The sequence below is a fragment of the Pseudonaja textilis genome, chromosome 6, assembly GCF_049901715.1.
Source record: "Pseudonaja textilis isolate UNSWEBS1 chromosome 6, rPseTex1.2, whole genome shotgun sequence".
Lineage (NCBI taxonomy): Eukaryota > Metazoa > Chordata > Lepidosauria > Squamata > Elapidae > Pseudonaja > Pseudonaja textilis.
The window spans coordinates 17621160-17637165 of NC_141995.1; the positions used below are offsets into that span (position 1 = coordinate 17621160).

At 34.1% G+C, this 16006-nt stretch overlaps 1 protein-coding gene across 10 annotated transcripts in view; it reads right to left on the reverse strand.

Moving 5' to 3' along the window:
• Positions 1-16006, reverse strand: part of PPP3CA (protein phosphatase 3 catalytic subunit alpha) — a 197133-nt gene that overhangs the window by 65073 nt on the left and 116054 nt on the right. For all 10 annotated transcript variants that reach the window (XM_026698277.2, XM_087935938.1, XM_087935940.1 and 7 more), the window contains exon 3: positions 7977-8101. In XM_026698277.2, the coding sequence (XP_026554062.1) occupies positions 7977-8101 (125 nt within the window). The remainder of the gene's footprint in view (positions 1-7976; positions 8102-16006) is intronic.

The window sequence follows — 16006 nt, forward strand, 5'->3', positions numbered from 1 at the left end:
CCTAATACTTGTTTTGAATCTTTCTGATAACTGTAAATGGACAACCATTCTTTTTCTACTACTTGCTCTCTCTATAATTTTATATTCCCTTTAAAGATTTTCCAATAATTCTTGGTATGTTAACTATTTGTTTTTGCTTGCCGTATCTCTTCTATGCATGTAATCCACAGAAATGTTTTCAGGCATAGCCTGGTTTTGGATCTATTCTATATTCTCAATACAGCATATCTAATAAAATGGTATTTAAAATACATATTCATTTAACTTTATCATAACATATCATCCAAGCTTCAGGTCATGGTCATCTAACTCTAAAAGACCAAGAATGGGTTTTTCTGCTCAAACATCAAGCTGTAAAATACAATTTCAAATCCAGTAAACCCAGTCTTTCTTTTGCTTCTTGTAGCACATTATATTAAACTTGAGGGTTTTCCCCCCTTGCTATATCTTTTGCCATTGTTTGAATAGTACATCACTTGTCGAAATAGGTATTGTCTGAAACAGAAACATCATTCTAAGCAAAACATTAATTTTCACCACAGTTCTCCCTAACAATGACAATTCTAATTTGTCACATCTTAACATGTCCTTCTTGATTTTATTCCGGTAACACAGTTATTTTGAAATAACATACAATTCATATTTGTCATATCATTTTACTTTTTTCAATCTTAAATTCAGTTTTCTCCATCAGTTTTATTTGATCTTCTAATTTCATATTTTTCTTAGCATCTTCAGTTTCTTCAACTTAACATTTGTTAGCAATTTTTCCATTAATGTTTCTACTCCTTCTACCAATTCTATAAAAACCAATATCACGACATTCACAAATTCTTTTTTAAAGCTTAACTCCCACAATTTTCTCATCTTGTCTTATGTCTCTATTCGGTACAGGTAGTCCTTGACTTACAACCATTCCTTTAGTGACCGTTCAAAGTTACAACGGCACCAAAAAAAGTAACTTATGACCGTTTTTCACACTTGCAACATCTCCATGATCAGAGGATCAAAAATCAGACACCTGAAAACTGATCCATATTTATGATGGCTGCAGTGGGCCAGGGTCATGTGATCCCCATTGCAGTCTTCTATCAAGCAAAGTCAATGGGAAATCCTTATCCATTTAACAACTATATTACTAAATTAAGAACCACAGTTATTCCCTTAACAACTGTGAGAGAAAGATCATAAAATGGGACAAAACTCACTTAACAAATATCCCACTTAGCAACAGAAATTTTGGGCTCAATTATGGTCGTAAGTCAAGTACTAGCTGTACCTCAAGAACTAAAACAAACAAGGGTGGAAAAACCACAGATATATTTATTTGGAGCCTTTTTGAATCTCATAAAGTTTTTTGTTAGTTCTTCATTAATTATTTGACTTTCTGTGAATTATAAGTTAATTTTACCCATTTAATAAAAGTTAAAAATGTTCTAAAACTCTAAACAAGAAAATCCAATTCAAATTTTCAAAGGATTTCTCTGCATACAATTGTGTTGCTCCGAATACAGTACTTTTTTCTCTTATGTAATATTCTAATTGATGATTTCTTAAGCATAATTACATTTGTATCATCAATACTTAATCTAGTATTAAAATGCTGCTGCATTTAAAATTTGATCTCCAGCATATTTTTTCATGACAAAGTGCAGAGGGACATCCCTTGGAAAATTTCTTAATTTTGGAAACCATGTATTAAACTTGTAAATCTTATCATTCTCTGACTTAATTTCTTTTTTCTTCCAATACAGAAAATTAGACAGAGATTTAAGAATCTTTTTTCTGATATGCATGCTCTTCTGGAATTGTTCCAAATCTTAAACAAAATTCTTTTTCTCTCACTTCCAGTAATGCCATTTTTTCCCAAACCTTTCTACATCTCTGTTTATATATTACTTTACATAATTTACACTTTGTCACTAATTTGTTTTAGGTCTTCACACAATTGTCCTACAATTTGTTCAATATTTTAAAACTATTTCTTCCATATCCTTTTTCTATTCCTACAAATCTTTCTTTCATTTCCTTTTTGAAAGCACCCAAACTACTGGCAACTGTTGCAGTCATCTTCTTGCCAAATTCCTCAAAAATTTTGTGCAGTAAATCTAATGAAATGTCATTATACATAAAGTGTTCTGCTGAACCTCTCCTTCCTTCTAAGTCTTTTGTTTGCATCTTTTGTTGTGGTTGCCATTATGATAAAATGAAAGCATGTTTATAACTAGGGTGAAAGTTAAAAGCATATTTCTCTTTTTTTCTGTTTTGCTTTTTTCTGTCTTTAATACTTTACATTCAATTCGCTCTCTTTAGATAGAGTCACACAGACTGGCTCATAATACCTTTATCTTCTTGTTTTGTAAAATCCATCGATTATCTATTTTCCTTAATGTGAGCAGCATTCTCACAAAGCTGTGGTCTTTTGTCTAATTAACTTTACTATTTTCACTTTTGCCAGAAAAAAAAATGTATTCTTCTATTTTCTAAAATTACTCTTTCCTACATTATGTTTAAAACTTTCTTGAATTACAAACTTAAGATTTTTGCTTCTAAATTTACATTTAAATTGTTTAAGGAAGGATTTTCTACCTTTTCTTAATTTTTTAAAAAAGATAACATACTGACTTTGTTCCTTTTTTGCTGTTCAGAATATTTCCCCTAAATTGTAAATTGATTATATGCTAAATGAATTCAAGAAAGTAATGTTTTTGCTAGCTGTATCTGTAAAGCCTACACTGAGAATGTTGGTGTACTGATATTCCCTTGGTTCCCAAGCTGATCAATTCATGATCAACCACAAGAAACTAAATTCTTGTGGTGTCCTTGCAAGGATTGCAGACAAAGATAGGTTGTCAAATTCTTGATTGATTCTTCTTGCAGATAGATTTTTCTCAGAACCTGTTTCCTGGTTACTGATTTCACTATGGCACTGTCCAGGTTCACTGTGACATCTAACCCACAATAGGTCCTCATCCAGAAGCCTTGTAGACAACCTATTCCAAATATGTGTCTTTTGTCAGATCATAAATTCAGGGACTGAATAAATGTAACATGTTTTTCTCTCTCTCTTTTTATCATATTACATGATATATTGTATGTTAACCATATGCATTCAGAACATACAACACACTTATAGAAAAAGAAAATTGCAGTGGCATCATTATGTGATTAAGCAGGTTGAGAGTATATAGCAGCAATCTTAAGCCAAACTGGTTGGAAATTTAAATGTTTAAGCACTGCATTTTTATTTTTTCTGCACTGCCTCAAGTTGGTGTTACATTATCACTGATAACATCTGCCTGTTTTATTTTACTCTCAAAGATCGTATTAATACAAGTTTCTTTTACCATATATTGAATATTCTTCAACTTTATGACATCTGGAAGCTCATTCATCAACTTTAGGATTTATCACTAAATTAATAATTCATTAAGACGATATGTAAAAAGAAAAATCCTCATGTTTGAAATGCTTTCCACCCCAAGAGATTCAGTACTTAACCACCTAGCTTTTTAAACAACATTTATTAGATTTACTAAATGCAAGATTTTTCTATTGTCAGTTTCATGAAGACCTGATTTTCAGATGATTGCATGGAGAAAAATCCAAATTCAGAATTATTTTAGGTTTCTTTTGAAAATTGGGAGGATGCACTTGTATCTGAAGTCCCTGCCCAATTTCAAAACTATTCCAATTCTGCACTATCCAAACAGCAGGAAAAATATTCCTTTAGCTAACTATACACATATTCCATCATACATTAGAAGAACAACTTTGGAAACTGCACAGGTCATAATTCTGTGTCTTGTCTTCAAATCCCAGAACATTGAGTCATGATACCCAGCATCTTAATTTAGAGTATATGTCAAGGCACAAATTAAGTAGAATGCTGTGCTGTGACATTCTTCTTTGATTTTAGCATATTGCAAAATATTCAGATAATAGAAGGGGAATCTTGTTTGCAGCCAGAAAGGGTGTTGGTACTTACCTGATACACCTGTTCTCAGTGACCTGCGACAAGCATCCAGAGAGTGGGGAGGTGCTTAGTCTCTGCTTGGATAGGCTGGGCTCAATTAGTAGGATGTTGTCGCTCCTCCCTGGCTCCTCCCTAGCATCCCCCAGTTTTGGCGAAGACAAGGTGATGCAACCCCCGCTCTCTCTATTGTTCTTTGTTTGTTGCATATATCCAGATTTATCGTTGGCCAAAACAGGACCCCACCAGATGGATATTGGGTGGGGCTGGATGCTCGTTGTAGCTCACTGAGAATGGGCGTATCAGGTAAGTACCAATGCCCTTTCTCCATTGAGCTGCTCTGAGCATCCAGACAGTGGGACATACCAAAGCTTGGCTCTTTGTTAAATGGCGCGAAAGCTTGGAAAGGCAATGGCAAGGGGGGAGACACAGGGAAAGTGGATCGAAGGAAAGGAAAACTTCGTACTTTGGAAAAGGCACGATTTCCGAATTAGAGTGTCAGGGATCTAAGTCTCTGCCCTTATGGGCGCAAATGCGGCCGGAACGCCCATGGCAATCCGCGATCATTCTGGCTGCTTCTCTCTAATTGCAGTCAGATCTGCTGAGGAAAATTTGGAGAAAATTTTTTGAAAAGCCAATCTGAATATGAAGAATCTATTCACCTCAGTTTGTTCCTGCTCCGACCAAGGAAAGCTGCCTATCGAATCAAAGGCTGAGCTAAAACTGGGGGATGCTAGGGAGGAGCCAGGGAGGAGCAACAGCATCCTACTAATTAAGCCCAGCCTATCCGAGCAGAGACTAAGCACCTCCCCACTCTCTGGATGCTCGGAACAGCTCAATGGAAAAATGTATTTTGCTTGCAGAAGATATGCTATATTTGCCAATCTCTATTTACAAATCATATTTGTTGCTTGACCCTTTAACAAAATATGTCACTATATCAAATTCAAAAGAGTTCTCCAAGTGACATTTATCTGAAGGTCAGCTCTAACTAAACATGCCTGAATTATAAGACTTCTAGTATATAGGATCTATAGTGGAAAAATGCAGGAGAACGCTATTACTTCCAATTGGCACAATCAGTTTTGAGCATTTGTATGCCTGAGGAAAAGCTAAATCATGCAAATTTATGGACTTAAAAGTTACTGCAGGTTTGGCTTCCATTCTAGCTGCTTTCTCAGCTACAAATCATTTGCCTATTTGTCCAGAGACTCTTATTTAGACGATTAAAAGGGAAGGCTAAGGTATATTTTTAAGGAATGAAGAAAGTATGCTTTTAGATTTCTGCAGAAAAGAATAATTTGAATAAGAGAAGCCAAGAGAAATCTACCGATAATTCCTGCAATGCTTTTCTTAAACAATCATTACTGCTTTTTATTTTTTGCAAAGAAGAGAAATGCGACTGTTTAATGACCCACCTGTATCAATACAATAAAGGAGAATATTTGTAGCTCAGGGTTGAAATGACAGATCTTTGGTGCTCTCTGAGCTTGCTTGTTTTCTTGCAGATGTTTCATTACCTTAACTAGGTAAGGTCATCAGTTAGAATTGATCAGCTAGCACTGATGAGGTTACCTAGTTAGCGTAATGACACATCTGCACAAAAACAAGCAAGCTCAGAGAGCACCAAAGACTCCTCACCGACATGTATATTCAATATCAGGTTAAAAGAGGCTAGAATTCAAAAGAGGCTAGAATGGCAGATTATCATCAAACCTGGAAGAACTGATACAGTCCTCATTATGATAAGTAATACAGCAAAAACTAGCAAGGAGTTTCACACTATCATTGATCATCGGATAGCTATCTCCTCCCTTTCAAGAGGACATTATTTTTAATGTTTTAATGTTAACATTATTTTTAATGTTTTTAAATATTGTGGGGGCAGGGTTAGAAAACACAAAAAGACAACATTTGGGGAAGAAATAATGAACTGAAGACTGCTCTGCTAAAAGAATGCATGGTCTTCCTAGTCTATCTATCTTAAAGGGTTGACACATGGTTATAAAATAGCTGCCCAATCATGAATCATTAGATGAATTTTCCCAGAAAACATATGCAGATAAAGATAGATAACATTGTTAAATTAGATTCACATTTTCCTTTCTTCTTCTTCTGATGTGAAGATATCAGTAACCAAATCAGAGTAGGTACTGCTAGTTGTGTCAGCTGAGGAACCTGAAAACTCCTAATCTGTCTTCCAGAAATGAGGCAGGAACTTTTTTGAGGTCCAATCTAGCAAGGTAGGTAAGCCCCCAACCCTGTTAGGCTTTCGTAAGGTCCTAAAAACCTGGCTTATGTTCCCAAACCTGGGGTACTGACTGTCTTAAGGACCCCATTTCCTATCTGTATTGCTAACTGGTCAAATATTTCAGCAGCTATGTATATTTATTTAGGATGTTTCTGTCATTTTTATTATTTTAAAATGTTTTAGTATTTTTATTGTAATTTTATTATAATTGTCAGCCTCCCAGGGTCATTGACTGAGATGCGCAGCTAGTGGAATTGAATAAATGAAACAATTAATCCTTCATACCGCAGTTGTAACTAGCCTATAATGTTCTCCATGAAGTTATATAGTAGCCCTTTAAAACAATTCAAATTAACTCTCTATGAAATATTCCATTCTGAAATCATACATTCTTCATCAGTCTTTTATTAATGATCCTGTGTTCTAGAATGAAGAAAAAGAAAGAAGTCTTTCTATCGATTTTTTCCCCTGTAATGTTAAACATATCTATTATGTCTCTGATTATTTGAGCTTGACAGATTCTTATAATAATTTAATTTTTAAAATGTTGACATAGGGTAGCTCATAACAATGTTCATGTGATAATTTAAAGCACTTTGAAAAGATTCCAATAAGTCCTCTATTAGAGACTAGTTCTCTTGCAGTGTTAGTACTGCAACATAGAAAAGTGTATCTGGCACTTTCATTTTATTCCTCTTAATTTTTATGCTAAACTGAAGACTTAATTACTAGGCTAAATGTGTTATCTAACACTTCAAAGGAGTAACTATTTTTTTTAAAGTAATCATACTTATAAAGTAAATGGTAAATTAAAGAAGAATGAACATAGCCTAGTACTAATTTATTTCTGGAGTGGAAGGGGAAAAAGACAAATTTATTATTTTAAAAAAATCAGATATCTTATCAAGCTTTGCAGTATGTGTGTGTGTGTGTGTGTGCGCATGTGTACACACATAAATATATAATATGCACCAACAGACACACACATTTATATACATACCCAGATACATACATACATACATATGCACCCACACACATAGTATATATAAAAGTTTGAAATGCTTCATTTTCCTTTGCAATGCATTATTATATTTCTTCCACCCACCTTGTATAATTTCCAATTCTTGTTCCTAAAAATACAATGGTTTTCTTCATGCACTGTTGTCTCTATTTGAAACAATTTGCAGGCAGCAGGCAATTCCACCCACCACAAAAAAGACAGATTCAGAGAACTTAGAAGCTGATGGTCCAAGCCCTCAAAACCTGTTTGACAATAGATGCTGTCTTTTCCTTAATATCTGAAATATGATTAAAAACATAGAATGGCCTCAAGGAGCAGTATTAACCTACACAAAGTGTAATTTAACATAGCCAGGAAGAATACATATTGCCCCTCTTACTGTATTTTATATGAAAGGAACATAATTAAATGCAAGATAACTGTTCGTCATCACAATTATCTGATGCTACTGCAAGGGGTGGGGATGGGGGAAGGAAGATTGCTTTTAGACTTGGCCAAATTACAAAGAAGTTTAAAATCATTTTAAAACTATCAGGAAAGTGAACATGAATGATTTAAACTGCAATCCTGCATACAGAGCGTGGAAGTCAGAAGGATACAGAAGGATTCCATGTTTGTCAAAAGTGGCAGCATGAAAATATACCTTTAGAATTATAACATACTAAAAGAAAAAGAGAAACCAGCATGCAGTGGAAATAAATTTCATAGCTAAAAAAAGAAACAATGCTTACTTCAATACTGAAGTATCCTCTGTCAACATAGTCCCCTAGAAAAAGGTATCGTGTGTTGGCAGGAGAACCTCCCACTTCAAACAGCTTCATCAAGTCAAAGAATTGTCCATGGATATCCCCACAAACTGAAAGAAAATGATAGAAATAATAATTAATTATGTAATACATTATAGAACTGTATTTTCTAGATAATAAGTGAAACGTAACTTAAATCTAAAATGTAGGATCTGGACTATTTCTTTCTAACATATTACATCACTGACTTGCCATAAGGATGGACAACTATGGCAACTTTCCTGATGTTAGACTATATCGATCCATAAACTAGCATCCATGGTGTAACATTCTTCAACACTGGTGATGTGATAGTAAGATTCAACTATCAGTTCAGTCAGCCTTTGAACATAGCATGGGAAGGAAAACTATCTTGTTTTTTGTCTCAGACAAGAAAATGCTGCAAAACAGTTCTATATTAAGAGACCATTGGATAAGTTTCAATGGTTACCACTGCACTTAGAATGCAAGTTTATTCGATCTGTAATAATTTTTGATCAAGGAGATTTTGCAGCATGTTTTCTAGCAACCAGAACAATAGTGGATTAAAATGAGAAAATAAGGTTAGATGTATGCCACAAGAAACAGTGTACCAACTCTATTTTAAAAAGTTGTTTGGTTAAATATTAGGAAGCTTCACTGGATTACTTTGTTCCATCAATCATTTGAAGACATTTCCCATTTTACAATTTATACTAGAACAAACTGCCAGGAATTAAAATGGCAGCGATAGAATTCTGAGAAATTAAGATTACATTAGGTATAATAAAGATCATTTATATTTTAGTAATCTTAACTGAGTCTTGAATCTTAATAATGTAGATTCAAATGACCCAACGTATTAGCTTCAATTCACATGATATAACCAAGTTTGGTTTGAAACTAGATTAGAAATTATTTGGAACTGTATATATAATGCCTTTAATAATGAAAGAAAATAAGACTAATAATGCACCAACTATCAATCTATACATCTGAAAATATACATAAACATATTCCTTTGTACTTCCCCCTGTGTATATCACTGTGTGTAATTTAAGGCACAGTCTTACCCAAATAAAATTATATTGATATCTCAAGATGTTTGGCCATTTTAAATTTAATATATTTAATAATATAAAATAAGCTAGTTTATAGCATTAAAACATCTACATTTAGTTTATGTTAGCACAAGTCATACATCTTTCAGAAAAAATATTTTACTGAAGGTAACATTTCATGTACATAATTCTTTTAATTATATCAAAATATAATTCAATAAACTATTTCAAAAGAAGAAAAAATACAAAATAACAACAAAAAGGTCAAAGAAAAAAGTTAAAATATGAAAAAGGGAGGGGTAGAGGCATATGTATGTATGTATGTATGTGTGTGTGTGTGTATATATGTGTGTGTGTGTGTGTGTGTGTGTGTGTGTGTGTTATTCAGCTTTCTTTGGGTATTTTCCCACGTCATTATAGTTGTGCTTTTAAAGTTGTAGTGAAGTTTCGGCAGAATCTCATCTGCCATCGTCAGGCTTTTGTATAGTGTTTGTCTGTGAGTCAGGCTTTCACAGCCATTTCTGTTTTAAATTTGGTGCTAGCCTACTGCTGTGTTAGAATGGTTTTTTTTCTTCATCCTGATTGGTTGGGAGTCTTGGTCTGTGTCCGTTGGTCTTGGAGTTTGCTGTGTTCTGCTTGATTGGTGTTTCTAATATCTTCTGTCTGTTTTGTAGTGTTTTTTTTTTTGTCTTGATTGGCTGGCAACATTGTGTTTCTTGTATTGGAGGCTTTTAGTGTGGCTTGGCTTTGAGTAAACGGACGGCTATCATTTATTAAGAAGCTAGGTTTCATCTGGGTGCCTGGTTGGGGTGTGTTAGAGCTGGAGGTATCAGGGGGGTTCTGTTTGTGCCCAGGTGTTTACTTGGCTTGTGGTGTGGAGATTTTTTTGTTTGAGAGTGCAGGCTTCCAGATAATGGACAGTCTCGTGGAGTCATCTCTTCTATTCATGCTTTCAGGTCTTTTTTCAACCTCTATGGCTTATTATCTGGAAGTCTGTTTTTCCTTTTAAGAAGGGTAAATTCATTTTCACTGAACACTGAATTCAAGAATGAAACAGTATTACATAATTTATCATGTACCCCAAAAAGTAAAGAAATATGGAAGCTTGATTTGATAATCACACTATGGCAATGTATCAACACTGTGTGTAATATTAAACTTACTGTCTCGTGTTTTAAAACTATGAAATTTTAATAAGCAAGATTTCTACCTGTGCTTTCTGCTGATGTAACTCAGTTCTTATCCTAAATTTTTACATTATTAGTCTTGCGCATGGGCATTTCAATGCTCACCAATCCCATATTTTCATAGCTTATTTGCAAACACTGGAGAAATCTTTATTGGATAACTATTCCTGCATCCAAACAAATAATAAATTCTCATCAAGTTTATTTACTAAAACCATGTGCTACCCCATGATAAAAATGTCAATGTATGACTTAAAACAAGAAAAGCCATATTTATATAGTTGAAATTATGGTGTAGCAGAAGTGCTGTTAATACAATAGCATTAAAATTTATCATACCATACATATACAGTAGTAATATTTTATTTATTTTTTTCACAGCATGGTGCCATATTATCTTGACTTATTCTCCAAGAGAAAACTGCAAACAAGCTTCCTCATCTTTGCCTTAATTGCTGGGATACCCTTGCTTGACAAATAGAAGAACTCAATGTACCAACCCTTGCAAAAACTCTATTGCTATTGCCTTTATTCTATAAGCCATGGTGGCACAGTGGTTAGAGTGCAGCACTGCAGGCTACTTCTGCTGCCTGCCAGCTACCTGCAATTTGGCAGTTCAAATCTCACCAGGCTCAAGGTTGACTCAGCCTTCTGTCCTTCTGAGGTCAGTAAAATGAGGACCCAGATTGTTGGGGGGCAATATGCTCTGTAAACCACTATTGCACTTCTATTCTATCTATTCACACAACAGCAAAGGCATGCTCCTTTCAGTAAGAATAGATTATTTAGGGTTTTTTGTATCTCTGCCTAGGAAACTAGTTTAAAGCACTCTCAAATATAGATATTTTCATGCCAGTTATGTTCGCATCCTATGCTATAACAGTAGTTCTTGACTCACAATCATTCATCAGAAACATTCAAAGTTATGACATTGAAGAAAGTGATTTATGACTGGTCCTCACACTTACATTCTTCACAGCATCTCTACAATCATGTGCTAAAAATTTGGACACTTGGCAACCAGGCTGAATGTGTGACAATTGCAGTCTCCTGTGGTCATGTGATCATCATTTGCAACCATCCCAGCTGGCTTCTGATTAGCAAAGTTAATGGGGGAAGTCAGATTTGCTTAACAACTGTATGATTCAGTTAACAATTGCATTGCTTCACTTAACACCATTGCAAAAAGGGTAATTAAATTGAGCATGGCTCACTTACAATCTGTCTTGTTTAGCAACAGAAATTCTGGTCCCAATTGTCAAGGACTACCTATAACATTAAAGTCCACATCCATATTGTTTTCTGTTCCAAAATTTATTTTTAATTATTCATCACTTTGTTTTGATATCCAGCATTTTGGAAAAATATGATCCATGGATGGAATCTACTCAGTTGTATCTGTTCATAGAACAGAATCCCTCAGCTGGAGGTACAAAGGAGTGAGAATTATTTATACAAGCCAGTTTATAGCAGATGGAATATGTTACTCAAATCCTTATTTATTGCAACAATTTTGAAAACATTTAAAACGGCATGCTTTCCAATATTTATGGAAATATTTAGAAACATCATGCTTCTTAAGACAGAAGGGAACAAGTATATACTTCTAATTTAAGTTATAATGGACATATACCAATATGTATTCGAAAATATTAAAAAATATCAGCAGAAAAGTAGTTTCTATACATATAAAGCTTTGGAGGAACAATATAAATAAGAAAGTACCCCAAAACTCAGTAGAAGATTGTCCCACTTTGCTCTGAGCAATCTTCTAGTGCAAGATTTAAAAAAAACAAACCAATAATTTTCCACTGTTGCTATGGAATTTTAGAAATGCTATGTCCCTGTTTCAATCCATATTTTCCTAGGGTAGCTTACAACATAAATACTGTATCACATGTAAAAATAAACATTTAAATACACCGTAATGCAAACATAAAAACAGTTGGGATAACACCAGAAGTAGAATTTTCAAGTTGATCTTGGGAGTCAAGCAAAATATCTGAGATTTTGGTGCCAAGAAATGAAAATTGAGCTGGCAGCTATTGGGATATGAAAAGATGTTCATAAGGAGCACATTTACCACACCTTTTGGTGTTTCTTAAAGAAGCCAGGCTTACTTTCAGGGCCTGTATACAGTAATAACCATGGTAACTATTTCTGTTGCATCCCTAACTCAATATATTATTTTCTTAGTGAATCCTGCTAGGAGAGGATACCATATTTGACAGTACTGAAAGATACTGTGAATTCTAGGAAAATCAGTGGGGTCATATTCCCCCTAATCCTCTCAGAAAAGACCAGCAAGTGACAAACAAGATATAAATAAAATTTGATTGAAATGGATGAAGAAAAATTGACTGTCTAGATCTGGTCAAACACTTCTTAGGAAAGCATCTCACCATGAGACTTTTATTCTTCAATTCTTGGTGGTCATTTGAGAAATTAAACTGGAAGTACTATTTCTTGAAATAGGAATTAATATCCTCCTGCACTGCTTGAACATCTCTTCCCTACACCATGCAATTAATCACATGACAAGCTAAAATACATTGTATGTCTCTCTTCCTTTCTGTCTAGATTTTGAGTAAAAGCTCAAAGATACAAAACTTGAATGATAGGACACACATAAACCTAAGGAAATATTTAAAAAAAAATCAAAAGAAATAATTTCTCTTCAATACTGGTTAAATATTACCTCTGAATACTTCCACAAAGGAATATTAGACAGAGTTCTGTTTTGGACATCCTTAACTAGAGAAGAACATTGTTTGATGACATCTACTGAGACAGCAGAATTTTAATTGTACTTTTGTTTCAACTGAAACCAACATTCTACTTTTGGGACTAATGGACAGGCAACTAGAAAACAGTAATGGAACTATGTATGTATGTATATATGTATGTATGTATGTAAGTATGTATGTACATACATACATACATATGAATGATAACTGCAATGAGGCTATTATATGCTCAAAAGTGGAAAGGCTCAATGCTACCCTCAGTGGAAGAAGGGCTGGTGAAGATTATGGAATCTGCAGAGCTGGCTAAATTAACTTACTTTAGAGAAAAAGCAGTATCTATATTAATGGTTGATTGGAAACCCCTTTAGACTTTTTGCATGAAACAGGAAAAAACTTGTGGTTCTGATGATTAGAAAAAAACTCGATAACAGAAAAAAATGAGCTCTTTTTTGTAATCACAAAGTAAGGGATAATATTGTAAATGTACTTATATTTTCTGCAGAAGAAATCAGAAACTTTTTTCTTATTTCTTTTCATTCTTTCTTCACATTTAATCTTTTCTCCTTTGTTTTGTTTCTTTGGCTCTTTATTAGTTTGTACTGGTTTTTATGATTTTGTTATAAAAGTTTTAATAGAATTTTTATATTTTTATATAAAAAGATCACTCTCGGCAGAACCTTCATTTCCACAGCACAGCAGAAATATGAGGCTCCAGAGGCAACGAAGCAAAGCATTACTGCTGTCTACACACCATATGAAGAAAAAAGGAAGATGGGCTTGAATTTAAGACAAACAGAGGAAGAATCCAATGGAAAAACATAATAAACCCAAACCCAAATTCTACACAATGTCCACATCCTTCTCTTGTCACCCTAGGGTTCTCAGCTTCATCTGAAGATCACACCATCCCAATAAATGTATGGGTTGTGATTTGTTTACATTTGAATACATAAAATAGAATAACAGAGTTGGAAGGGACCTTGGAGGTCTTCTAGTCCAACCCCCTGCTTGGGCAGGAAACCCTATACCACTTCAGACAAATGGTTATCCAATATCTTCTTAAAAACTTCCAGTGTTGCAGCATTCACAACCTCTGGAGGTTATATATATTTATGCATCTTTCTCTCTCTATTTATGCATGTTATGTGATTCTTGTGTATGCATCTTCCAAAAGCCACTCTCTAAAAAAGGAAAAGAGAAGGAAAAGACAGTACGTAAAGATTCCAACTCTCCCAATTTCCTGAGACCCTAATCTTCAAAGGCACATTCAGGTTGCAATACCTGAATCTACTAGTTTCCCCTTCCATTTGCTTTCAACTGCATTTTTTTCCTAGCCAATAAATAGCAGGACTGCCATTTCTTAAGCAATTATTTGGGGAAAAACTTTATCTTCCAATTGACTTTGGCTAGCAGCTGAGACAATTGTTATTTCTTCTACAGAAAACTTCAATCTACAAAACTTATTTGGAGCTATCCATGGTTCTAGTTTCAATAAGCTCTTAAAATGAGAGCTTCTCCACTGACTTTCAGCAGACCTGATCTACTTAATTGGATTGCATTCTGCCTATCTGACTCAATTTCACCAGTCTAGATTATTCTATGCAAACTGCATTTTCATGTTTAGATCTGTCTCAGTCAGGTGTCAGTAGCTTCTTTTTGAGCTGAAAATAACCAACAAACTTCAAGTAAGTCTAGAATGTATCCTACAGGTTTCCCCCCACTTTTAATGATCCTGTAATCCCTTTTTATTGTGGTGGGAGAAAGTATTCTACAGTATTTGCCATAAAATCAAAGTCACTATAGTCACTTATAGATTCTAATAAATATAATTATTTAAAAAGCTTCAGTAAATTAGGATCTAATAGATCCAATAATAATCACATATTAAAATTATTATTTCTGTTTTTCTAAAAAAAATGTCAAAAGCAATTTTCAGTTATTACCAATATTCACATTATGCAATTGACTGTAATAAAACCTTTAAGTTTACTTTACCAGCCAACCTTTTATGTAATGTAATAAAACTATTATATAGTACAACATTTTAATGAAAGAAAATATATTTTGAGGAAAAAATATTGTATAGTGGGTAAGTATTGGACTATGTTACAGTAGATCTATTCATCAATGGCTGGAAATGGATAGAATACTGTTTATTGACTTTTGAGATGAAAGCTTGCTTTGATCTCTACAGATCCCAAGGGCCTTTTGAAAAGAACGCTCTCTGTTTAGCTTACAGAGAATTCTGTTTGGGGTATTGAGCTGCAGATTCCACTGCCCTTGCCCACTAAAAAATAACACCAAATCAGGTATACTATGCAGTTTACTTGAAGTGTGGCATTCATAAACAGCCGAAGTAAGTTCTTTTAATGAGCTTTCAGTCATTTACATAAAACTTGCAGATTGTAGATAGCCCAAACTCTTTTTTGTCTTGAATGCCAGATTAAAGATCTGCTGTTGGAACTGAAAAAAATAAGTTTTACATGAATCTTTAGTAGTCCTATTTCACATGTTTCTGTGTTTTTTTTAAAAAAAGGTTAAAAATCACCAACTAAGTGGATATAGCTGTTCTATAGAGAATCAGACCAGGAACTGAACAGATGGACCAGCTGAATGATTATTAAAAGCCACAGGCAGAACATTTAATTTATTTTGAATATGTGCTTCAGCATCCATCTATTCACGCATATGCATGAAAATTCAGAAATGCTTGCTTGACTTGATTTATATATGATGAAAGATTGAGTGAACTGGTGCAGGATACAACTCTGATAAGAGATTTGTATGTAGAGCGGACAATTATTTGCTCGGAGTGGATTTTGGGCTGGAAATAGGGTTGGAAGATGAGGAAAGTTACGAAAGAAACTAAAGAGAAAATAGAGTGACTTCAGAAAGAAAAAATACAAACACTTGTGTTAAAAATATAAAATAGTTTAATTTCTGAACGAGTGGGAAATGGACGGATGGAAGGAAGATATAGAACTTGTTCAAAAGAGAGAGAA